We start from the raw sequence: 26,503 nt of genomic DNA on the forward strand, positions 1-26,503 counted from the left end.
TTAAAAGAAAGTCAGATGGTTCTATTGGTAGGTACAAAGCGTGCCTTGTTGCCAAGGGCTATGCCCAACAACAAGGAATCAACTTTGAGGAGACTTTTGCCCCTAGCTCTTGCATTACTGCCATCAGGAGTATTATTACACTTGCTGCCCACTTTCATTGGGTTCATTGGGAGGTGCATCAGTTGGACATTAAGGCAACATTTCTCCATGGATATCTCACTAAAGAGGTATATGTTTCTCAGCCTCCAGGGTTTGCAGTTAAGGGCTCCGAGCACAAAGTTTGTTGTCTCAAGAAGGCTTTGTATGGTTTGAAGCAAGCTCCACGGGCTTGGTATGCCTCCATACATTCCATCTATTGCATCTTGGATTCCAGAATAGCCCTATTGAGGCTACTCTTTACATACGATATCATGGACCTGATTTTATTATTCTTGTCCTATATGTTGATGACATGCTTGTCATTGGGACCAATGCTAGTCAAATTGTAGCATTTAAGTTTGATTTACAGCAAACATTTGCCATGACAGATCTTGGTCTACTTCCCTATTATTTGGGTATTCAATTTTCCACCATTGAGGGGGGCATAATTTTGACACAATCCAAGTATATTGGACAACTTCTTCAACGTTTTTGGTTTGAGGATTATAAGCTTGTGTCTACTCCCGTGGAGTGTGGTTTTAGATTCACTTCTGATAATGGTAGTGGATCCTTTGATACTACTTATATCAATAGGTTGTTGGATGCTTGATATATCTATGTCACACGAGGCCCGATCTTTAGTTTGCTATGTCTTAGTTGAGTAGATATATGCACAGCCCTTGAGTACTTCATTAGCAAGTAGTGAAGCGTGTCTTTTGGTATCTTAAAGGCACTTAGGATCTTGGCCTTTTCTGCAAGGCTAATTCTTTACTCTCTTTGCATGGATATTTTGATAGTGATTGGGCTAGATATTGAGACTCTTGTCTCTCATAGTGAAATTGTTGCTTCTTGGGTACATCTCTTGTTTCTTGGTTCAGTAAGAAACAAACTACAATTGCCCCTTTCCGGTTGTGAAGTTGAGTATAGAGCAATGTTCACAGCCACAATCGAGTGTGTTTGGCTCCGCAAGTTACTTGTAGATCTTCATGTGCATTAGATAGCTTTGACACTTATCTACTCTGATAGCTGGAGTGCTTTGGCTATTGCACAGAACCTAGTGTTCCATGCCCACACAAAGCATATAAAAGTTTATTATCATCATGTTCATGAGCGGACATAAGCTGGAGAAGTAGAGTTGTCTTATGTACCCATTGAAGACAAGTTGGTAGATCTTTTTACGAAGGCTTTTCCTCAAGAAAAGTTCCAGGATTTTCAGCAAGCAAGCCTTGAACTTGATTCCATTTGTTTCATGATTTGCTATACTTTGTATTGTCATAGGGTGCTATATCCACTTAGATGAATTTGTGCAACTATGACCTTATATTTTCTTTCATTTTCTAGGATTTTACTATTCTTCTTAGATCAGTCCGCTCATTTCATGGAGGGGTGTTTGTAGGCCATCTCGTGGGCTACGAGTTGATGCTCTTTGATCCATGATCCAGCCTCCCTAGGCATTTAAACCTTTCTTTAAATGTAGTTGTTGCCCCTAGTGTCCTAGCACTAAGTGACACTAGGGTTAGGGTTTATTTTGGGGTTTCCTATGATGGCTAAGCTGTTAGGATTTCATATTTTATTATTTAAAGATACTTCGTGTCTCATTTTGCTTAAGTGTGGCATTATTCAGTGTGATCACCGAGCGTTGTAGTCTCTCTCTCTTTCATTAATTCATTACTTCTCATTTGTGATCTAGTATTGTTGTGCATTTATTAATTATTTCATTCTTATTTATTTTCCATTAAATTAATCGCACAATTATTGCACGCCTAGGCCATTAGCGCAACTAGCATTCGAGGCACAATAGCATAACTAGATGGTGCAATAGGAATTGCTATGGTGGCAAACTATGGTATCAACTGGTCCATACTTGGGGTAAGCTAAGGAAGGTTGCCCATGTTGTGAGTATTCCAAAGGTGTGTAAGGTGGAGGACAAACCTTCCCCATAGGTGCATGAGCAGTACTAGGAAGTGACGGTGCAGAGGTCCTAAAGGTTGTGCCTATGTTTGAAGAACCTCCCGGTGTGGTGGATGTTGTTTGAAAGAGGAAGGTAAATGGTGTGAATGATAATGGTGATGTAGTTGAAGAAGTGGGTGAGATGGGTAGATTTTGAAATCGAGGCATAACGAATGTGGATGTAGATGCATTAAATAGATTTTGTTGATTTGATGATGGAAATCGAAATGATGATGAAGATGCGAATGACTTAAAGAGGAAACACCAAACTCATTCCAACTTTGAGAAACATAATTCAAAGAAGGAAAAGTAAAAGAAGGGTTACCATAAATTTTTTTATAATACCCTGTACATGTGTTAACATACAAGAATTGATCTACAAGAGGACCTTTTTCATGATCATCATACAAAACTCTTTCTCATGATCTTTACCAAAATGCTGCAAAGGAGTAGAAGTAAAAGAGAAAGAAGGGACAAAAAATAGAAACTTGTGTATCTTGCATTGGGGTAGACGGAAGAGTTTGAAAGAAAGATATATATTCCAAATCTCTTTCTCCACTAGGGATGCCCATCCCTGATGGAGGCCTTGATGGCCCTATAACATCATCAAATTTATGTGTAACATCTGAAGAGAAAGAATCTCAGATACCTTTATTGAGTAATTGTTGTGGGAGTGCTATTCTTCTATCAAGCTCTTTGATCTTCTTGGCTCTATGAGCTATGATCAATTGTAACTCCTCATCTGTAATAGAATAAGGTCATGCCTCTCTAGGGTAGTTAGAAGTATCTCCACCGGTGTTGGAACCTTGTGGGGTAGGTTGTGGAATCCACTCTTGCTCTGTTCTCGGCATAGGATGCTTTGGAGGTTGAGTTGGTGTGACATGTTTGATGTCATCTTCCCTCTATTGTTTCTGTTTATGAAGATAGGCTTATGAGTTGTTAGCTCTGATAGTATATAAGGAAATGTTGGACTATAGAATACAAAGACAATCATACAACAAAACACAAAGACTAATAAAGAAACATAATCAAGGTTAGGGTAACACAAAGACAATGAACACAGAAGATGAAACAAATGTGAATAATGAATAAATACAATGCTTAATGTAGCAAACACACTATGCAAGGTGAATATTGAATCTCAAACTCCTGTGTCTCAGGGACCGGGGTGGAGAGAATGAGTAGAAGAGTGTATTATACTCTAAATGGATCCCCAAACACATCAGATAGTCTCCGAAATTGTCTAGTGGTAGCAAATAGAGCTCAATGAAGGTTGGGTGAATGTGACAAACAAGTAGTCCGAGCAAGAAATAAAAAAATGAAAATCAGCTGATGGCGTGACAAGCAAGCGCAAACTGTAAACAGCAAAATGCAGTAGCTGATGATGTGTTGGGGGTAGGCTGCTGCTGGCCGCACAGCAGTAAACGCAGCAGATGATGTCGACAGGCTGGCATCAGCTGGACATGGAAACAATGGTGGCAACAGCAGTGGAAATCAGGTCACCAGCTGATCACAATTTCTGGACAGCAGCAAACAGCAATTGCCAACAGCTGGGGAGTGTTTGGAAGCTGGTGCTAATAGCAAATAGTAGTGGACAGCAACTCGAACTAAGATATCCTTCGAGCAAGGTGTGGACAGCAGAGTTTAGGTACCGACAAATTACAAAAACAAGATTAAGGTTGAGTGTTGGGCAGCCTGTCTATTTATAGATGGTTGGGTTCTCCCAAATTAGGGTTTAGATGGACACAAACACTCTCTAGGAACACATTTCTTTCTAATGAAATTTTGGTAATTTAAATAATTAAACTTGTTTTGGGGCTGTTTAAAGCTAATTAGTATGTATTGCATTTTTAGCTCAATAGTTGATGCATCTTCATTTCCATAAAATAATTCACTCCATTCACTTCTTTTCCATTTACACAATGTCCAATCCCATCCATTCCATCCTTCTCTTTCATTTCTTCCAAATCTTTATTTACACCATTATTACATCAGCTTTATCATTCCACGTATCTAACCACACACCACATTGGGAACATCTTCAAATATAAGCACATCCTTTCCCTTTAGGTCCTTTGCTTTTGCACAACCAGGTAGCGAGGGTTTAAACCAAGCCTCCATGGGGACTTGTACGCAAGGGTATCCCACCACCCATGCATCTAAAGCGCCACCCTACTCTCCCATTTGCTAGGTGGCCATACAATGTTGCCAATATGTCACTACCAAGTGGGCCAACCTAAATCTTTTCGGCATTTGGATCACCCACAAGTCAATCATCTCCTTTGGGACACATACCTAGAGTCAACATGCCAGGCACTTTCATGCCACATTTAGCACCTAGTCACCCACATTTCTATCCCATGCCACCCACCTATCCCCTACCTCACACAGCCATCCATTCATTTGCATTAGCTAAGCATGTGTTTTTGGTAGATAAGACTCATTTTAACATGTTTGACTTTACGACTTGGTCTAATTTGATGTGGCATGTCTTGGATTCCCAAGGCTGTGGAAACTTGTTCGAGGGCAAGAGCCTTAGCCTGACCCCATTGGTTCTCATATGAGTTAGTTCATTCTTGGAAGAGGAGAAATGACATAGCTATTGTTGAGTTGATGAAGGGTCTTATGACTGAATTTCACTCCCAACTCCAACACTTTCATCTTACATTTGAGCATTGGGTACATCTACTTGACCGGTATGTAACTCCTGACGATCGTACTTGATGTATCAACCTTGACGATGAGGTCCAAAAGTTCAAAATCACCAAGAGGAATGACTTATTGTCAAGTTGGTTGAGTATTGGCGATTACTTTGCTGAATTCGCTAGAATTGGCTTACTTGAGTCAATCGACGATGAAGTCACTTTGTTCATGAAAAATTTCCAAACAAATATTTCAACCTTATCCAACAAGTTATTTCACAGCCCTAGTTACCTACCTTCTATGAGTTTGAATGCCAACTTTTGCATTTCACAAGGTTGTTTGATCAATTTCATAAGAAACCCAGTTTTTCATATTCAAAGAGGCCCTTGACTTCCAAGAAGGTGAAGCAAGGTGGTGGAAAGAACAACACCAAGACTGAGTTGGATAGTGAAGAGCAAAGTAACTTCACTCCCCACAATTGAAACTCGATTGGCAAAATATCCTCAAAAGGAACAAGTACTATGGGCATTGCTAAAAGGCTGGTCATTTTGATGATGAGTGTCACTTGAAGGTAAAGGGCAGTCAGCCCAAGACTCAGCCCAAGACTTGATCCTCTTTCCCACCTAGAAACTCGAGCACATCAGGCGAGGGCACTTCTACCTTGCCTCCACAGCTGAGGGGGGGTGATCCTCCACACCAGCAAGGGAGACCCATTGGGCACACGACTTCTAGACCGTCTCCCTAGGCTGCCCCATTACATCTGAGAGGTTATCTGAATGGTCTGCCAACTCTACTACTTTGGACTTTGGTCTTGAGGCACTCCTCTCCCTTGATGATAGACTGGGTGTGTCCTCTACTCTTTTTAAGTTGCCATCTACATCTAATGCTCAGCCAGAAGGAGCTAAGCAGAATTTCCTAGGAGACCCTCTAGTCTAGCGGAACATGGAGCCTTTCTCCAGTTTAGATGTTGGTGACACTGACCACAGTCCTACCATACTTCCCACCTGCATATCGTTTAATCGTTGCAAGGCACGGTCTAGCCTATATTCTCTCTTCCATTGCACATACCTACTTTCCTAAATCTTTAGCATGCCTGCTTGTTGGAACTTGGCAGTGGGAATCCCTTCAAACCCAACTCAAATCACCCACAAGCACTTTTTCGTTAAGTTGAGGTGTGCATATTTTATGGACTTATGTGGTATTTTTTGCTCCTTAATTGTATTTTTAGGTTGGCAGTAACCTCTATAGGATGTACTGGTTTGATGCTTGTGTGTTAAATCTGAAAAAAAATAAATTTCGACAACTAATTCAGGTAGTCTTTCTTTTGGAGAAAGTGCGCATGATTTGGCAATCAATTATGATACGCACCATCTATGTCAAGATGATGGGGATTTTGATGACATCAGTGTTTGCAAGGCTGTCATCTGAGATACTAAGCCTAGATGACATGGATGTAAGGGAAACTGAGCAGGTCCACATTTCTTCCTCATCATTGTTGTTATTTTCTCAATCAGTATTCCTCAATGTGCTACTTAAATGTTCTTAAACTTCAATCCTGATTTTTTTCTGCAGCTTCGTAAGTTGATATTCTCCTTAGAGGACAGAGTGTTTCCAATGTTGCAAAGTTTAGTCAGTGATAATGTTGAAAACCAAGGCAGACCAGAAGGATCTCCACTGCACAAAATAGGGCACCTGGTTCCAACTTGGTGTAAACTTCTGCGTCTGGCAGGTAGTAGTTCATTTATTGGCAGAAAACTGTCATTGAATACATGGAGTATCGTGTGTACAGTTGTCATGTATTCCCTCACAAGTGATTGAACTGATAGAAGCATGTTGCCATCTTGCAGAGCTTTTGGATATGCCACTAAAATCAATAACTCATGCATGGGAAAGTGGCAATCTCGTTTCTTGTGGCTTTTCATCTTCTGAGGTAATATTGCATTTTAAAGTAATGGTTGCATTAAGGACTTAACATCATCAAAATTTGAGAATGAATGTAACTGTGTGTCATGATTATTTTGTGTTGAAGTTGATTGGAAAACCAATTCTAATTGTACACAATCCAGATTAGATGCTTTAAATAATGTCAAATGCATTTCTCCTTATATTGTTTAAGATAATTCTAAGATCATGCTATAGCCAAAGTCTTCTTTTGAGCCTTTTCAACTTCTTAGTATCCCATAGGTCTACTTCATTACATGCATTGTGCTGCAACTGCTTTTAGAACTTAAGGGCATGTATCACAGCTTGTGGATATCCAATTCTTTTGTCAGCTTAGAGCAAGACTATCACTATCTCTAACGATGGACAATCTTGAGTCTCACTCTAAGCTTAATAATAGCACCACTAGGAATTGAGACTATCACTCTTTCACAATGGACACTATTGAGTCTCACTTTAAGCTTAACAATAGCAGCAGTAGGGGAAAAAGCAAGTCTGCCTACAAAACTGCAGGATAGGGCTGCACAAATGCAGCTATGGAGGCAGGTGCCTAAGGCAGGCTGTGAAAACATAGCAGTAGGGAGGGCTGGAGAATGGCACAATAGAAAGGTAGTCCACTTCATGGCAAAAGGTTATGTTCAGATAGAGGGCAGTGCCAACGTACAGACGTTTGCTTCAATGGCCATAGGCAATGCTTTTACTCCATGATTTGTGTTAAGGAAGCTGCTAATGGACAGGAACAGTCTCCCCAGCTTAAGGAGATTTATGATGGACCCAAGGGGTTCTTTGAGGCTCTCTTTCACATCCCGGAAGCTCGTGCTCAGATAATGTAGGACATTCCTTTATTTTTAGATGGTTAGTTGGGCAAGGACAAGGACAAGGAAACTCTGAGCAAAGGGTTCATATTGTTCTGTGGAGACCGATGGAGATATCAAGATGTCTTGAGGTAAGTGTGCATTGGAAGTTAACTTCTCTTTGCATCTTTGGCAACTTCTTCCTTTGGTCTTGTACTCTCTTGGTTAGGTTTTGGTGGAGCCTCGCTTGGCATCCTGTAATAGAAATAGAGCTTGTTTGTTATGGAATACAAGCAAACCTCGTCCCACAAAAATATGTTTTGAAGCTCTTGGTTTGCTTGCTTTGGTTTATGAGTTGAAATGGGGGATGTTTGCCGGGCATTGCTTTAGACATGGTCAGCCGGGTCACTTCATATTTGAATGTAATCACGATCTTGAGGTATCATAGCATTGAAGTTGAGATGCATATGCAAGTGCAGGAGCCTCAAGCTTTGACACAACAACATATGTATCTGTTGGAATATTTGTTTGAGCATAGGTAAGAGTGGTGCCTTCTTTGTATGCAAATGTAACATGAACTAGTCTCTTTAGAGTGTGGAGAGATGAGGATGATGAGTTGAAAGGATAAGGATCCAAGCTGGCAAGTCAAACTTGACCCAATGCAATGTATCCAATGTACACACGAGCCTATTTAAAGAGACAAGCTAATGAGAAGTGTGTGAGGATTTTTCTTTGTTTGTCAAATTTATGGCTTGTACATTATTTATGACCCTCCTTGATTATATCTCCTTCATGTGGTATCAGAGTCGTACCCTCTTCTATTCTCTTTTATATTCTCCCTCTCTCTTGTATCCTTTCCACCCACTCTTTTCCTCATCCTTTTTTTCTTCATCAATCTTTCACGAGTCTACTTCAGGTCTTGCGTATTTAGATTCTGAGCTCCCCTTTGATCTAGAGCAATTGCACAGCTACAGTCTGCTATAGCATCAGCTATGTGACCAAAACCTTGTGAAGCAGCAGCACACTACATTGCAAGGCCTGATTCTCCATAGGCTGCTAATGTTCAAAGGGGTCTCTTTTGAAGGTTGGAAGACGGCGGGCAGGCCTGCAAGGACTCACTAGAGCAGTTCATGAGTGCCAGAGCGTATGAAGCTGATGCAATGGACCTTCTGCGAGACAAGACTTGTGATAGACCTCCCGGCTGCATCATCGTGCAATCGACCTACTGCTTTGTCCTCCCGGCTGCGTCATCCTGCGACAGACCTGCTCACAATTACCATTGTTTTCTTCATATCCCTTTAACCTTAATATTAAGTTTATAACTCTCCCCCAAATCCTTTTCACACTATCTTCTCTCTAAACTAGTGTATCTTTGAGCCTTGTTCACACTGTATCTACCTGAACTGGTTCATGTGCATTCCATTCACATAGAATTGGCTACTTGTAAGCTGAGTTCACACTACTACCGTTCACAACAAGTCTTGATACATATTGTCCGTGCAAATTGTTTTTCAAGACGGCAGTTTACGCTCCTAAGAGGATAATATTGGATATTATAAAATCACAAAGAGGTGTTCATATGTAGGTTCCCTCATTGATCTTAAAAAATATCATCCTTCCTTTTGTAAATCGGAGTTAGACACTGGCGCATGAGTCACCGGTAAGACCTCTCCTTAAAAACCATGGCCTCGAATTCCAGTATTCCCTATGGTATTGAAAAATTCGAGGGTGGAAAAAAATACCACACTTGAGCAACTCAAACGCAATTCTTGCTCATGCATAAAAAATTACGAACGGTAATCTGAGATAATGCACCATCACGAGTGACTGAATAATGGGTAGAAAAAGATAAACAAAGACTTGTCTTAATCGGTTTGCATCTTGTTCCAAACCTTATCCATCACATTAATTTTATAGGAACAACGAAGAAAGCGTGGGAAGAGCTTAATAAAATTTTTGATGCTAAAGCAAAAAACCAAGGGATGTATCTAAAGATGGATTTCTATAGCTTACATCAAGAATACAAGGTCTCACTTGTTGAGCATGTATCAAAATTGAGAAGTTTAATTAATCAACTTGAAGGCATATAGGTTAAAATTCCTGAAAAGAACACAAAAGCAATGCTACTTGTCAACCTACCTAAAGTGTATGTATTCTTAAAATATTCTCTCCTTACACATGAAAGACTTAATCATAAGGGCTGCAGATCATCAATCCTATTGAAAAAAAATGAACTTAAAGGGTAGATTGATGTATCAAAGCAAGGGCACCGTGTTCTTTACAAAGAAAACCTAAAGCATGCTACCATTACAGAAGGAGAGGACACATGAGCATCGAATGCTAATTGAAGCATTTATCCAAATGCAATCACTAAGAAGATTGGATACCATGAAAAAGCATGTAGGTTCAAAAGACAAGTAAATTTCATGGAAGAAAATAACCAAGACAAAAAGACAAAAGGTCACATTTTCTGAAGACTGAAGATGGAAGACGGAAGACAAAGAGACAAAGAGCCTCTGACCACCCACTAGCAATAGCCATAGAATGCACCTAGTGAGGGGGGGACAATTAATCCTTGTAAAATCAATCATGTAACCACTTGACCACCTTGCAATAGCCGAATAAGGCACCAAGGGGGGATGTTGGAATATTTGTTTTAGCGTATGTAAGAGTGGTGCCTTGTTTGTATGCAAATCTAATATGAACTAGTCTTTAGAGTATGGAGAGATGAGGATAATCAGTTGGAAGGATAAGGATCCAAGTTGAACTTAACCCAATGCAATGTATCTAATGTACACATGAGCTTATTTAAAGAGGCAAGCTAATGAGAAGTGTAAGGATTGTTGAGAGTGTGCAGCAGCTGGAGGAGTGAGCAGGTGAGTGAGAGCGACAGAGAGCAAGAGAGAGTACGATACAATTTTTTGGTGTACCAATAATATGTTGGTACACAAAGAATAAAATGTATTTATACTTAGGGCACGTAAGGGTACATTCATATGTACACTTAAATAATACACAACGAAGGTGAATAAAAGGGCCTTTACACCCCAACAACCTCTCACTTATAGGTCCAAAGTGAACCTCTAACCAACTCCCACTAGTCGTATACAATGCTCATGTTGAGCCTTGCTTGGATTTTAGTGAGAACATCTGCAGGGTTGTCCAGTGTTTTGATCTTGATCAATGTGATTAGACCATCTTTCAGAATCTGTCTGATAAAGTGATATCGCACATCTGTATGCTTTGTGCATGAATGATACATGACATTCTTAGCCAAATACACAGCACTCTGGCTATCACATCTCAACACTGGAGTACCAATAGACATGCCGAGATCGTCTGCAAGTCTGCTCAACCATATAGCTTCCTTAGAAGCTTCAGTTAGCTGATATGTATTCAACTTCAGATGGACATTAAATAGAAGCACAAGGAGGTCATGGACAACAAGATAGGCTTGCTGATTAGGAAAATGCAGGTGCTGGTAATGAAAATGAAGGTGTTGTACATCATGAACAACATGCTAGAAATGGCTTATAGCAGCCAATAAATGCTAACAATAACATATCTCCAGATGTAGACGTAATTCCTAAGAATGTAGATCATTGGGTACGCAAGTCTACACACTTAAAAAGGCAGCCACATAGGTATGACCCCTCTTTGCATTATGTGGTGCTTATAGATGAGGGTGAGGCTCTCACATATAAAGAGGCCAAGTCATGTAAATTCAGCAGTAAGAGAGAGCTAGCTATGCAGGAAGAGATTAAATCTCTGTATGCTAATGATACTTGGGATCTTGTGTCGTTGCCCAAAGGAAGAAAACCTTTTTCAAACAAATGGGTTTACAAAGTAAAGATAGTTGATGGGAAATCCAAGTACAAGGCAAGAGTGGTTGCCAAAGGGTATGCACAGAAGGAAGGGATTAACTTCCAAGAGGTCTTCTCACCTGTTGTGAAGATGACCATTCTACATGTGCTTTTTGCTCTCACTGCTGTATTGTACTTAGGGCTGTACCAAATGGATGTGAAAATAACTTTTCTGCATGGTGGCATTGATGAGGAAATCTACATGAAACAGCCCGAGGGCTTTGTAGTTCCTGGAAAAGAGTAGTTGGTGTGTAAGCTAAAACACAGCCTGTATGGGCTAAGGCAAGCACCACGGCAATGGTACAAAAGGTTTGACACTTTTATGCTCTCACATGGGTTTACATGCAGCCATGCAGATCATTGTTTATACATGAAAAAGAATATAGATGGCAGCCCCATCATACTTTTTTGCATGTGGATGATATGTTGCTAGGTGGGAAAAGAAAGACTAGCTTGGATGCTCTCAAAGATCAGCTGAAATCAGCTTTCTCCATGAAAGATTTGGGGAATGTAGAGCATATATTGGGCATGAGGATTTGCAGGGATAGAATGCAGAAATTGCTGTTCTTATCTCAAGAAAAGTACATTGAAAAGATACTAAACAGATTTAACATGGTTGAAGCTAAGCCTTTTGGGGTGCCCTTACCTCCAAACCTTAAGCTTAGTAAAGCCAACAGCCCAAAAGATGATGTGGAAGCCAATGCTATAAAGGGAGTCCCTTATGCATCAGCGTGTGGTTCTCTTATGTATGCTATATGGTTGCTACTCGTCGAGACATTGCTCATGCAGTGGGAGCTATCAGCAGGTTTATGTCAAATCCTGGCAAAACACATTGGGAGGCTGTCAAGTGTATTCTTCAATACCTAAAGGATACACAAAAAAAATGTATTTGCTATGGGCAGGGTGCACTTAGTTTGCAGGGTTATTGTGATGCAGATATGGCAGGTGACTCGGACACTCGAAGGTCTACTAGCGGGTATGTCTTTACAGCTACTGGTGGGGCCATATCTTGGTGCTCCAGGTTGCAGAACATCGTAGCACTGAGTACTGCTCTAGCTTAAAAATAACCGGTTGATCATTAGTTTCAGCTTGTGGTACAACACCATGAGGCTCATCATCTGAAGTAATAGGTGGCTGCAAATTCTGAAATTTGACCTTTTTCATGTCTTCATTAGAGGCTAACGTACTTTTCAGCAACTTTTCCTCATTAAACACAACATTATGGCTGCGAACAATTTTCTTGGACTGTGGTAACCACACTCTATAGCCAAATTCACCTTCATCACCATAGCCCATGAAAATGCCTTTGGTGGATTTTAGGTCAAGTTTATTCCGCATGTCATCTCTAACATGCACAAAAGCATCACAACCGAATATCCGTAAATGGTCATATGAGGCGGATTTGCTAGACCAAACCTCCTTGGGGATGCCATTATTTAAGGACCTGTTTGGAGAGCGGTTGCAAATGTGAACTGCGGTTTTAAGAGCCTCTCCCCAAAATTCATGAGGGAGATTAGCAGTGGACAGCATGCACCGCACTCTTTCACACAAAGTCCTATTGTATCTTTCAGCCACCCCATTTGAAGAAGGGCTGTAAAGAGCTGTAAGCTCCCTCTCGATTCCATGCAAGTCCTCACCCCCATTATCAGTTCTCAAGCATTTAAGCTTTCTACCTGTTTGAGTGGTCACAAATGCATAGTTTTAAAAACAGTAAACACTTTACTTTTCTTTTTCAACAGTTAAACCCAAATCTTCCTGGAACAATCATCAATAAAAAGAGACAAAATATGCAGTATCACCCAATGATTTCATGGGCATACTACATATATCAGAATGCACCAAGTCCAAGACATTGGACATATGAGAGACACTAGAGTAAAATGAAATTTTCATTTGCTTTCTACACTAACAATCATTACAAAAGTCAAGTTTAGAGCCTTTTCCATCAACCCTCTTCAAAGAGGTAAGGACATCAAGTCCTTTCTGGCTCATACGGCCTAATCTCTTATGCCACAATTCCAAATGACAGCCAATTTCAGCAACTGCAAGAAACTTGCCATTCAAAGCTTTATAGTGCAAACAATGCAAAGTGCCGTTCTTGGTTCCTTTTGCAATCAGCATGGAACCCATTTTCAATTTTCACAAACCACTACCAAACAGTGTAGTGTAACCATGCAAGCCATGCTAACCAATAGATAGTAAAATCTTCTTGATGTCATGCACATATCTGACATCTTTCAACACAAGCTCTTGCCCATTATCCAAAGACAAGTGTATAGTGCCTATCCCATTAATGCTGCAAGCATGGCTATTTCCAAGATACACTTTTCCATAACTGCCTGTGTTGAACATAGCAAAACACTCCAAGCAAGGAGTTACCTGAAAAGAGACACCAGAGTCTACAATCCAAGTCTGAGTGACACCATCATCAACTGACAAAAGTGCATCAGTCACATCAGCCTTGGTAATCTGGATGTCCTGCATGTGACATACAAGGGCATCATAATCAATTGCACATAATACATCAGCTTATAGGTAGTTTTCAACTTCTCTCATATTGCATAACCAGTATCTAAGCCCTTAGTGTCTGTCAAAATGTCACCAGTGACACCCATCTTTATATAAGCTACAACCTTTTTGTTGACTTTGGCCCAATCAACATTAGACATTTGTGTGGGTTTATCTTCCTGCAAAGCATCCTCACAATCCTTTAAGAACAATATGCCCTGTATACGGTCTTTCCAAATGTCAAAGCCCTGACCATCAAACCGTTTGATTTCCATCAAACTCTTAATGTCAAAACTGGAAGAAGTTGCAGCCATTTTTATCACGAACACAAGTAAATGCACTGAACTGCAAGAGCACAAGCTGAACCAGCAAATACACTGCTGTTCTTGCCCAACCAGAAATAATTCTCTGTTGTTTTTACATAAATCAGTCACTACACAGGCAAATACTGCAGTAATTTACCAAAATCTGCCCAAAATCCCAAAATTTCAGGTCCAATAGTGCATAAATGTCAGCCAATCTGACCCAGCTGAGCAAAATTTCATCAACACATGAAAAGCATCAAATTTTTCGAGTCGTCCAATGTTAGGAAAATTTACTCGGATGAGTAAAATTCCAACAAATTTGGTAAAATCCCCAATTTAACTGAGGTCAACACGCACAATGTCTGCAATTTCTGACACGAATGTCAATGCCAAGCATGAACATGATCAAATCTAGGTAAAGCCCCAAAATTTTTAGACTCAAATTTACACAAGTTTGAGACCTGTGCTTCCATGTGTGAACCCCCGTAAAAGGAAGGGGATAATTGAGGTTAAAGAAATTTCTGAAAAAAAATGACCCGGAGGGGGGGTCCGTTGACCTCGTGTGACTGATGCGACGTCTGTTGCTGGTTCCCCGCATGGTCGCGTGACTGACGTGATGCTTGTTGCTGGTTCCCCACCTGGTCTTCGCCTACCCGTCGCTAGCCTACGACCCGTCACTAGCCTACGACCCGTCACACTGGTTCCCCTTGCTGGACCCATCCCGTTGCAGTTGTTGCCTGTATGCTGGTGACTGGTCCGTTGTTGGTCGCGACTTGTTTGCATTCCGCCTGGACTGAGAGTCCTATTGTGCTCCCATCGACTTGCCGTCGCCCAGCTCTTGTCATGTCTTTTGCCTTCTGTTAGCCGGTCTGATCTCGGGAAGTGTGCACAACCTATGCTTTGATACCAGTTGTTGAGAGTGTGCAGTAGCTGGAGGAGTGAGCAGGTGAGTGAGAGCGACAGAAAGCGAGAGAGAGAGAGTACGATATGATTTTTGGGTGTACCAACAATATGTTGGTACACAAAGATTAAAATTTATTTATACTTAGGGCACGTAAGGGTGCATTCACATGTACAATTAAATAATACACGACGAAGGTGAATAAAAGGGCCTTTACACCCCAACAAGGATTTTTCTTTGTTTCTCAAATTTATGGCTTGCATTGTCTACGATCCCCCTTGAATTCATGTCTCCTTCAGTATTTGCTCTTGCGCCTATCAGGAAAAATGGTAATAAGAATTTGCATGATGCCAGGCATGCGAATGAGACTCACCCTACTTATCGGGAACAAACTTCAAAAGAAGTTCCTTGGGTGACTATGGTTAAGCATCATGCTCTCCAAGAGTCACGTTGATTAGTGTTCATCCATCCTCAACTAGTGTTACTCGGACTTTTCAATGAAGGGACAAAGGATTTTATTCTAACCCCGAATTTTCCCATACACCACTAGATAATTTATTGACAAAATCGCCCTAAGGTTGGGTGGACCTAGTTAGCCTGGTGGCTTTCCCCAAACTTAGAATGAGGACTGTTAAATTGAGACATTCTTATGAGTCAATCCTAGAATTGGTAAGCACCATTTTAGGGGGACTGGTGTGAGACTTTGCCTTATGGGCAGAAGGGTTGACACTCGGCTCCCCCTCATTTCTGTCTCATTAAACCAAGTGTAGTGCTTGCTTACCTCATACTTGGGTGATTCGTGAAATGCGTTTGTCTTGAGTTTGATATTAAGACTGTTGTTGGTGATCGTGGTTGTGTATTAGGAACCTACAGGTCGATCCTCGTGGGATGAGGCCAGACTCTTCGTATGTGAGGTAGACCTAGTTCGTCTCCTTCTGCATCTTCATGAATGTCCTCAGCGCAAGATTCCACATCTGAATCCACATCTTTTTTGCCCCCAACCACACCTATGTGTTGATCAAGGAAATCCATGTTGATGCCACAAGAAGTCTGCATTGTCCACTTCTGCCAATCTACAACACTGCCTGTACAGGTCACCACAGCATAGGACTACAAACTCCCCACACTTACCTTGTGAACTGCCCATGCAGGTTTTCAAGTCCCCCAAGTACATACAAGCCTACTACAGGTCATGCAGGCAGCCACTAGGCTGCTCTCTCTTCTGCAGAATATCTGAAACCTGTGCTCTCTCTCTCTCTCTGTGTGTGTGTGTGTGTGTGTGTGTGTGTGTGTTTTTTTTTCTTTCCTGGTCCAGGCACCTATTTGCTTGTCTGTCTGCATGTATATTCTGCCTATGTAGAAGCTTATATGGGTCTGCAATCACCTGCAATACTGTACTCTTGGCATTTGACACACCTCACTGCCACAACATAGGACTGTGTCCACCTGATTATTGAGATGATTGAGACACTTGACTGCGTGCATGCAAGCCTGCCTCTCTCTCTTTTTTTTTTTCGTAAAAGGTAATTGTATTAATTACGAAAAAAAGGTACAAGATTACATGATTACATGATTACAAAAGACACGAGGGCCCTAGGCCAACGTGTGGAAACTCCCCGTACTAATCCACGAAAAAGGTTACACCAATCATGGCAACGACCCAGAGGCAATTGCCATATGCCAGGGAAGCAAATCCTCCCGAGGGAGCAAGTCCGAGTGCCGGATGAGATCTATCTGCCAATGCAAGAGCCCTTTAAGCCTGGCAATGTGTCTCGGTACATTAGAGGCCGAATCAAAGAGAAAAGCATTACGCGTGGTCCAAATGTGCCAGCATCCCCAATATCTGAAAAAGTGAAATAAGATCTTCATATGTAACTGTGGCGGTGTAGGGTACTTTGGGCGCACAAAAACCCAATCAAAAGGAGTTAGTGAGGACCGCACCACTGCGCACCAGATTTGCGACAAGAGTGACCAGATATTCTTGGCGAGCGGGCAAGAAAGAAATCGATGTCGGGCCGATTCCGTAGTAGTGGTATAGAAGAAACAATTGCCATTTGAGATTCTACGCTTGGAAAGGGCCGAGACAAGAGGAAGACCACCAATCATTACCCGCCAAAGAAAGACCTTGCATTTGAAAGGTGTCCTATTCAGCCAGCCCTCCATCACCGTTGCCTTCCACCATGACTGTGATTTCCGCAGTCCCCAAACAGTATTAGCTTTCACACCTAGCCATTGATGATCTTGAATGAGAAGATGATACACCTGATTAGTAGAGGCCTTTTCCAGACTTAACCGGCCTGCAAGGTCCCAGTCCTGCCAAGGACGATCCAGAGCCAGGGCAGGAAAGGGTTGCCTACCCTGAAGCTTCGACAAAAGCTGTTCCCATAAACCACGGTATCCGCGCGGGATCCTGAAAAGTCTCCTAGCAGTCCGAAATGATGCGAGGACATTGTGAGTGGCAAGGGTAGCATCCGCAATCGAAGTCACACCTAAATGGGCCATGTGGTTAAATCTCGGTCTGAGCTGATGTTTGTCTTCCCATGAAAGTAATCTCGATACTGCCAACAATTCCAGCTGAAAGGAGTTAGTATGCAAGCGGTCCCCCACTGGATGCCAACGGGCCTTTTGGAGCACCTCTTTCCAAGAGCCGACCAAGTGCAGTAACAGAGAGGAAGAGGGACTGGAAAATCAAGAGTCAGCATTAAGGACATGCCACCAGGAGGCCCGAAGTCGTGTATTACCATGGCGTAGCCCGCTGTCCTCAAGAAAATAACGGGCTATAATGGTCCACGGGTGATGATCCACACACATGGCACGAAAAAGAGACCAACGAAGAGCCAGCATATGAGTTTCCGTATCCAAAATAGCTCCACCACCCATGCGTTTAGGGGTACATGTATGTGACCATGAAATCCACGAAATACCTGCCTGCAGTGAACCCTTCTTCCATAACATGAAACGAATGGGATGAGTGAGAGCCTTCAAAGTAGTAGGCGTCCACGGCAGCAATGGTAGGAAATACGTTAGCATTGGCAGCATAATTGTCTGAGCCACTTTGAGGCAGACATGGAATGGCCACGCTTGCGACTTCCAATACATAAACTTCGTCGCCAGTTTTTGTGAAATCCACTCGAGTAGTTCCTTTGGCCGTACATCCACCCCCAATGGGTATCCAAGATGCCTTACAATGGAGCCATGGGAAACAACCTGGCCCTGCCAGCCTAATGACTGTAAATCAGGTTCCGTGCAACTAAGTATGCTTGATTTAAAGGCATTGATGCGAAGACCAGAAGCCTGACCAAAGAGCGTCCAAACATCTAATGCCTTTCGAATGTTGTCCCTGTCCGCCCGCAAAATCATAAAGGTGTCATCAGCCAAAGATTGGCTAATGAAGTGCTGCCCCAAAGGAAGAGACAATCCTGCCAGCTGAGTAGAAGCCGCCATTGAGGATAACATTGAAAGGACCGGGTGAGTCGCCAGGGCAAAGAAGAGAGGACTCAAAGGGCAACCCTGTCTGACCGAGCGTGCAAGGACAAATGGCTCTGTAACCCCACCATTGAGCATAACTCTTGAAGAAGCCGCAGCACTAATGGTGTAGATCAATTGGGACATCCGAGTACCAAAACCCATAGCAGACATGAGATCTGCAATGAAAGACCAGTCTACATAGTCAAAAGCCTTTTCCAAATCCAATTGAATCAATACCACTTCCTGACTGGAGTGCCGCGCATAGTCAATAGCCATTTGCACATTTAAGATATTATGCAGAATGTTGCGGCCCTTAATGAAACCATATTGGAGAGGATGCACAATAACTGGAAGGTGCTTGTGAAGCCGATTCGCCAGCACTTTGGAGAAGATTTTATACATCGAGCCCATCAAAGAAATTGGTCTCCAGTGTTGCAGTATTGACGTCGAAGGGACCTTTGGAATCAGTTTGATAAGGCCTTCTTTCCATGAGGAAGGCATGACCCCTGTTTCCCAAATCTGCTGAAACATAACCGCCAATGGCTTCACCAGCTGCGTGGCGGAGTTCTCAAAGAATTCATTAGTGAGACCATCCGAACCAGGGCTTTTATCCTTAGGCAGGTGTAACAAAACATCCATAACCTCCTCCTCGCAAATATCCGCCTCCAAAGTAGCTTGCATATCAAGTGGAACCTGCTGGCGGACCAGATGATAGAAGACCGAGCGTGCATGCGTAACCTGGCTAGAAGGTGAGGGAGAAAAACCAAGAAGTTCCATAAAATAATTTCTGCACATATTGACAATGGTCTGCGGATCAGTGACCATGCGACCTTCCGAATCCTGGAGTCTAGTCATATTTTCGCGAGTAGGAGAAGCATGCAAGGCGCGAAAGAACTTATGAGACTGACAGGCACTATCTTGCAATGTGTCAGTCAAGTTATGCAGCTTGGCCTGCTGATAAGATTTCAACCGAAACACTTGAATAAGATGGGCCAACCGCATCTCCAGTGACAGCAGAAAATCATCATCTGGGGTGTCTACGAGCAACGAACGGACCAAAGCCAGTAAGTCCTCTGCTGCATGTCGACGTCGCCGACAAAGAGAGGCATGATGGATCCCATACTGCTGAGCAACCCGCTGCACATTAGAGAGCAGCCGTGCAAAGAAAGCCAAGCCCTCAGAGGCGAAGTCCAATAAGAACCTCTCAATCAATTGCTGCATATAGCCCTGAAAGATTGGATGCTTCAAATAAGAGGAGTTGAAACGTAAAGGGAGTCTATCCAGCAACTGCATAAAAGGTGCAATAGGTTGTGCAAGCATCTCAAGCTGGAGGGGGAAATGGTCCGACAATGCATATTGTTGCAAGACCTTCATTTCTAGCATCTTGGGAAGAAAATCATCCCCTTGCATGATATACATTTGGTCCAACCGCGACCAAGTAGTTGCATATTGTGCGGAATGAAAAGTAAACCCTGAAAAAGAAGGGTGAGCCAAGACCAAAGATCTTGCTTAAGTACGTGCAAAGCAAAGGTATTCCACACCCGGCTTTCCGGCGCATCCATTACCGAATGCCTTGAAGTGGACTGAGAAGAGTCAACACACATATTGAAATCTCCCATCAAAAAACCCCTTCGGCCAAGTGACATCGAGCCCTGCAAAGTCGACCAAAGATCCCGTCGGGATGCGGGATCATTCGGAGCATAGAGGCCCAGCAACCATAAAATCTCTCCTTTAAATAAGGCTTCGATTACCAGAAAGCGGCCCTGTACATCATTTTTAACAAGAACAGGTTGGTATTTCTCATGGACAATCATCAGCACGCCCGAATAGTGCGTAGTATGTGTCCTTGCATAAAACAGACGGAATTCATGACAATCCACAACTTTTCCTGCTTCACCGTGACTTTTGTGCTCAACTGCACACAATACATCCCACTGGTTCTCATGCAAGACAGTCCACATGGCATGTTGCTTATGACGAGAGCAAATGCCTCGCACATTCCACGTGGCTATCTTCATATATCTTCAAAAAAAGGGAATCAGAAACGAGGCGCCTGTTGCCTCGATTTCACCTTTTCCGCGAGAGCATCCAGGACACCCTCATCCAGAAAATCAGCCAATACTGCAAACGAATTCTGGCGGCCTGCTTTAGAGGTAGATGGAAAATCCACTGCCTTGGGAGTGGAGCGGGGATAACGCCGATCCCAGGGTGTAATCACATTACCTTTAGTATCAAACGCCAGCTTAGCAGGTGGGCCCTTGGGACCGTCTGTATAGACTTTCCTTGTAGACTGATTACAGGGGGCAGACGGAGCCATAATACGCGCAGCATGCTGTGAAGTGAACATTTCTTTCCTGCGCATATATGTGCGTACGGAATCCTGTGAAGCATTAGGCCCAGAATCCGCCAGGCCTGCATCCAACTTTTTACCTTTTTTTTGACGTGCCTCAATCCAATCAGTGCTACGGGAATCCAAACCCAGGACCTGTTGTTTGCCTTTATCTACAACATTAGGTGGCTGAAGGGCCTCTTGTGCCGGGGCATCAAGCACCATGTCATCCTTAGGCAGCACAACATACGCATCCTCGGAAGACGGTTGTCTTTCTGGGCATTCGGCCATAAAATGCCCCAATTTACCACATGAAAAGCAGTGTCTTGCAAAGTTGCCCCATTTCAAGCGAAAATGCAAAGGATGCATGCCAGAGCAATTGAGGCGAATCCACGCAGGCCTTTTCCTAGCCGTGTCCCATAACATGCATAAACGGTTTCGATTCATAGCCCTTAGGCTTGGGGGAACCAACGCTGTTCCCACAACTGCCATCGCATCCTTCAACAATGGCCAATAGACCGCCGGACAATTTTCCACTTCCACCCACATCGGGCATTCTCGTTGAAGCAGGCGCTGGAAGTCTCCCATAGGGCGCCATGGTACAGCATGGACCAAGCGGCGATCAAAGAATAATGGCAACTTGGACAGGAGCTCAGCCCGATGTGTTTCTGATTTCAACAGCACCTCATAAAAGCCGCGGGATCCAAGGAAGATCTTCTCAACACACTCCCCTTGCAATAAATGGTACATCCACTGGCAAATATGTGAAAGCACTGGGATCCTGCCAGTGAAGAAAAGTATAACGGCACGGTCATAAAACACCGAAAAAGACCGCAAGACTGGTTTCGGATCCACCGTGGCTTCCAGCACGTCATCAGTTCCCGAGTCAGAAAAGGTTTCATTATTGTGCTGGACATAATCGCCAAGCAGAGTATTGGCAAAGTCCAACAAGTGCTCCCAGTCAATCTCCTACGAATCCACAGGATCAGAGGCAACCTGCGCATAGGAACGTTCTTGAGGACCCATTGGCTCGTTAGAAGTATGCTTGGAGCGTTTGCCCGCAGGCGGCAGTTCAGAACCCGAAGGCATCTCCTCCGTGCATGGCACCATATCCTCCGGCTCCTCTGTATCAGAATCAGGGCCAAGGGCTGCCACCGTCCGGTCTAGAAAATCCATATCCAGGCTAGCCATACTACTGTCTTCTCTCACTGTCAGGGCGCACAGCCAAGAGCAACTCTCTCTCTTTCTCTCTCTCTCTCTCTCGCTCTCTCTCTCTCTCTCTCTCTGTGTACAGGAGCAGATCCACTCACTGATCTGCGCAGCGTTGCAGACACGTACTGCCAGGTAAGGGCTCCCTGTCTCTGTCACGGCCCAGCAAGATGCACAGGGCAGCCACCCGCGGGAAGACGGCGTGCAGATGACTGACAGGGCAGCAAACGAGATGTACCTGATTCTGCAAATGTCGTGGCCTGTCAGACTATCCTGTGGACCCTGTCCGCTCTGTGGACGCCCAGCACTCCTTGCGCTGCACCCCCGTGGTCACGAAAGATAGGCGAAAGTGAAGCAGACTGCAGGCGGCGCCTGCAGACAGGGCAGCAGGTCGAGGTACAGGCGAACGTGAGGCAGGCTGCAGGCGAGATGGACGCAGACGGTGCCTGCAGACAGGGCGGCAGGTCGAGATACAGGCGCGATAGAGGCAGACTGCAGGCTGCGCCTGCAGACAGGGCAGCAGGTCGAAAGAAAAACGGGCGCAAGAAGAAGGTCGAAGCAGACGGAAGCGTGCGCAGGACAGAACTCCCGCCCACCAAACTAGAATCGCGTCGCAGTCAGGGGGCACCAGATCCGCCATCGCCCACGCTCTCGCCCGTCACCGCCATCTCTCTCTCTCTCGTAATGGATGTTATATTTATAAAGTACTAAACGACAAAAAAATTACAAAAGTCATGGCAAAGACGCTGAGGAAATTGCCATATGCCAGGGAAGTAAGTCCTCCCGAGGGAGTAAGTCAGAGTGCCGAATAAGATCTATCTGCCAAAGTAAGAGCCCTTTAAGCCTAGCAATATGTCCCTGAACATTAGAGGCTGAATCAAAAAGAAAAGCATTCCGAATGGTCCAATTGTGCCAACAGCCCCAGTATTTGAGAAAGTGAAACAAGATCTTCATATGCGACTGTACCACTGTGGGGTATTCGGGCCGCACAAAAACCCAATCAAAAGGGCTTAGTGAGAAACCAACCACTGCTCGCCAAACCGCTGACAAGAGTGACGAGATTTTCTTAGCGAGAGGGCAAGAAATAAATCAATAACGGGCCGATTCCACACTGGTGGTGCAAAAGAAACAATTGCCGTTGGAGATTCGACGCTTGGAAGGGGCTGAAGCAAGAGGAAGACCACCAATCATGACCCTCCAAAGAAAGACCTTGCATTTGAAAGGTGTCTTGTTCAACCAGCCCTCCCTCACAGTTACCGTCCACCATGACTGAGATTTACGCAACCCCCATACCATATTAGCTTTAGTAACCAGCCATTGATGATCTTTAATTAGAAGATGATACACCTGGTTAGCTGAAGCCTTTTTCAAATTTAGCATGCCTGCAAGGTTCCAGTTCTGCCAGGGATAATCCGAAGCAAGGGCAGGAAAGGGTTGTCTGCTTTGGAGCACCATCAAAAGCTGTCCCCATAAATCACAGTATCCACGAGGGATCCTGAAAAGCCTCCTGGCTATATGAAATGATATCAACACATTGCGACTGGCAAGGGTGGCATTTGCAACTGAAGTCAAGCCCAAACGTGCCATTTGGTTAAATTTCAGTCTGAGCTCGTGTTTGCCTTTCCAAGAAAGTAATCGCGAGACTGCCAACAATTCTAGTTGAAAAGAGTTAGTAGCTATGCGGTCCTCCGTTGGATGCCACCGAGCCTTCTGGAGAACCAATTTCCAGGAACATACCAAATGAGTAAGCAGGGAGGATGAAGGACTAGAAAACTGAGAGTCTACATTAAGAACATGCCACCAGGAGCTCCGAATTTGGGTATTACCATGCACAAGCCCGTGAACCTCAAGAAAATAACGGGCTATAAAGACCCACGGGTGACGATCCAATCACATGGCACGAAAAAGAGACCAACAGAGTGCCAACATATGAGTTTCGGCATCCAAAATAGCCCCACCACCCATGCATTTAGGGGTATATGTATGCGACCAGGAAATCCATGAAATACCTGCGTGCAAGGAGTCCTTTTTCCATAACATGAAACGAATGTACTGAGTAAGAGCATTCAATGTAGTAGTAGTCCAAGGCAGCAATGGCAAGAAATATGTGAGCATTGGCAACATAATTGTCCGAGCCACTTTGAGGCGAACATGGAAGGACCAAGCCTGTGACTTCCAATACAAAAACTTAGTTGCCATTTTTTATGAAATCCACTCTAGTAGTTGCTTTGGCCGAACATCAGCACCCAAAGGGTACCCAAGATGCCTGACAATGGAACCACAGGGAACAACCATTTCCTGCCAGTCCAATGACTGTAAATCTGACTCTGTGCAACTGAGAATGGCTGATTTCGAAGCATTGATACGAAGACCAGAAGCATGACCAAAGAGAGTCCAAACATCTAATGCTTTGCGAAGATTATCCTTATCCGCATGCAAAATCATAAAACTGTCATCAGCCAAGGATTGAGTAATGAAGTGCTGTCCAAAAGGAAGAGACAATCCAGCCAACTGAGAAGAAGCTGCCATATGAGATAACATCGAAAGAACCGGATGAGTCGCAAGGGCAAAAAAGAGAGGACTCAAAGGGCAACCCTGTCTCAGAGAGCGTGCAAGCACAAATGGCTTGGTAACACCACCATTTAGCATAACTCGCGAAGAAGCCTCAGCACTAATGGTGTAGATCAAACGAGACATCCGAGTACCAAAGCCCATAGTAGACATAAGTTCTACAATGAAGGACCAGTATAGATAATCAAAAGCCTTTTCCAGGTCCAATTGAATCAATACCACCTCATGATTAGAGTGCCTTGCATAGTCAATAGCCATTTGCACATTTAAGACATTATGCAGAATGTTTCGGCCCTTAATGAAACCATATTGAAGAGGATGCACAATGGTAGGAAGATGCTTAGGGAGCCAATTCGCCATCACTTTGGAAAAGATTTTATACATAGAACCCATCAAAGAAATTGGACGCCAATGTTTCAACATAGACGGCGAAGGAACTTTTGGAAGCAGTTTGATAATTCCTTTTTTCCATGAGGAAGGCATGAATCCCGTTTCCCAAACGTGCTGAAACATAGCCGTCAATGGTTTCACCAGTCGAGTAGCAAAAACCTCAAAGAATTCATTGGTGAGACCATCCCAACCAGGACTTTTATCCTTGGGCAAGTGTAACAAAACATCCATAACCTCCGCCTCACAAATATCTGTCTCCAAAGTAGTTTGCATGTCATGTGGAACTTGATTGCGGACCAAATCATAGAAAACTGAGCAGGCATGAGTAATTTGGTCAGAAGGAGAAGGAGTAGAGCCAAGAAGGTCTAGAAAATAATTCCTACACATATTCACAATAGTCTGAGGATCAATGACTATTTGACTGTCTGCATCCTGGAGTCTAGTCATATTCTCTCGAGCAAGAGATGCATGGAGAGCTCGAAAGAACTTATGAGTCTGACAAGCATTATCTTGCAAATTCTCAGTCAAATTTTGCAATTTGGCCTGCTGATAAGATTTCAACTAAAACTCTTTAATAAGATCAACCAAACGGATAGCCAATGGCAGCAGAAATACATCATCTGGAGTCTCCACCAGTAGAGAACGAACCAAAACCAGTAATTCCTCCACTGCTTGTTGATGGCGCCGACAAAGAGAGGCATGATGAATCCCATACTGCCAAACAACCTGCTGCACATTAGAGAGTAAGCGTTCAAAAGAAGCATTGCCCTTAGAGGAGAAGTCCAATAAAAATCTATCAATCAATTGCTGCATATAACCCTGAAAGATTCAATGCTTCAAATAAGACGAGTTGAAACGCAACGGCAGTCTATCCGGAAACTGCTTAAAAGGTGCAATGGGTTATACAAGCATCTCAAGCTGTAGAGGAAAAAGGTCCGACAAGGCATATTGCTGCAATACTTGCATTTTTAGCATCCCATGAAGAAAAGCATCATCCTGCATGATGTACATGCGGTCCAACCGTGACCACATAGTTGTATACTGCGCAGAATGAAAAGTAAACCCTGTAGAAGAAGGGTGTAGCCATGACGAGAGATCTTGCTTAAGTATGGCAAGAGCAAACGCATTCCACGCACGGCTTTCCGGAGCGTCCATCACCGAATGCTCTGATGTTGACTGTGAAGGATCAACACACATATTAAAATCCCCCATCAAAAAACCCCATCTGCCAAGTGACAAGGAGGTCTGCAAAGTATTCCAAAGATCTCGGCGGAATAAAGAGTCATTTGGAGCGTAGAGCCTAAGTAACCATAGGATCTCTTCTTCAAATAAAACTTCAATCACCACAAAACAACCATGTACATCATTTTTAATAAGAACAGGCTGATATTTCTCATGTACAATCATAAGCACACCCGAATAATGCATGGTATGTGTCCCTGCATAAAACAAGCGAAACCCATAGCAATCCACAACTTTTCTTGCTTCTCCGT

At 43.4% G+C, this 26,503-nt stretch overlaps 1 protein-coding gene across 6 annotated transcripts in view; it reads left to right on the forward strand.

Annotated features, from left to right (window-relative positions):
* The window catches only part of ATZW10 (centromere/kinetochore protein, putative (ZW10)), a 148,761-nt gene that overhangs the window by 105,311 nt on the left and 16,947 nt on the right, over positions 1-26,503 (forward strand). For all 6 annotated transcript variants that reach the window (XR_015689163.1, XR_015689162.1, XR_015689164.1 and 3 more), the window contains exons 11-13: positions 6,048-6,202; positions 6,304-6,460; positions 6,579-6,661. Coding sequence is in view for 3 of the 6 variants with exons in the window: in XM_087669741.1 (XP_087525867.1) it covers positions 6,048-6,202; positions 6,304-6,460; positions 6,579-6,661 (395 nt within the window). In the remaining 3 variants the exon portion in view is untranslated. The remainder of the gene's footprint in view (positions 1-6,047; positions 6,203-6,303; positions 6,461-6,578; positions 6,662-26,503) is intronic.

Source organism: Lygodium microphyllum, chromosome 27, assembly GCF_053477565.2.
Source record: "Lygodium microphyllum isolate KBCC chromosome 27, Lygodium_microphyllum_v1.1.10, whole genome shotgun sequence".
NCBI classification, from domain to species: domain Eukaryota; kingdom Viridiplantae; phylum Streptophyta; class Polypodiopsida; order Schizaeales; family Lygodiaceae; genus Lygodium; species Lygodium microphyllum.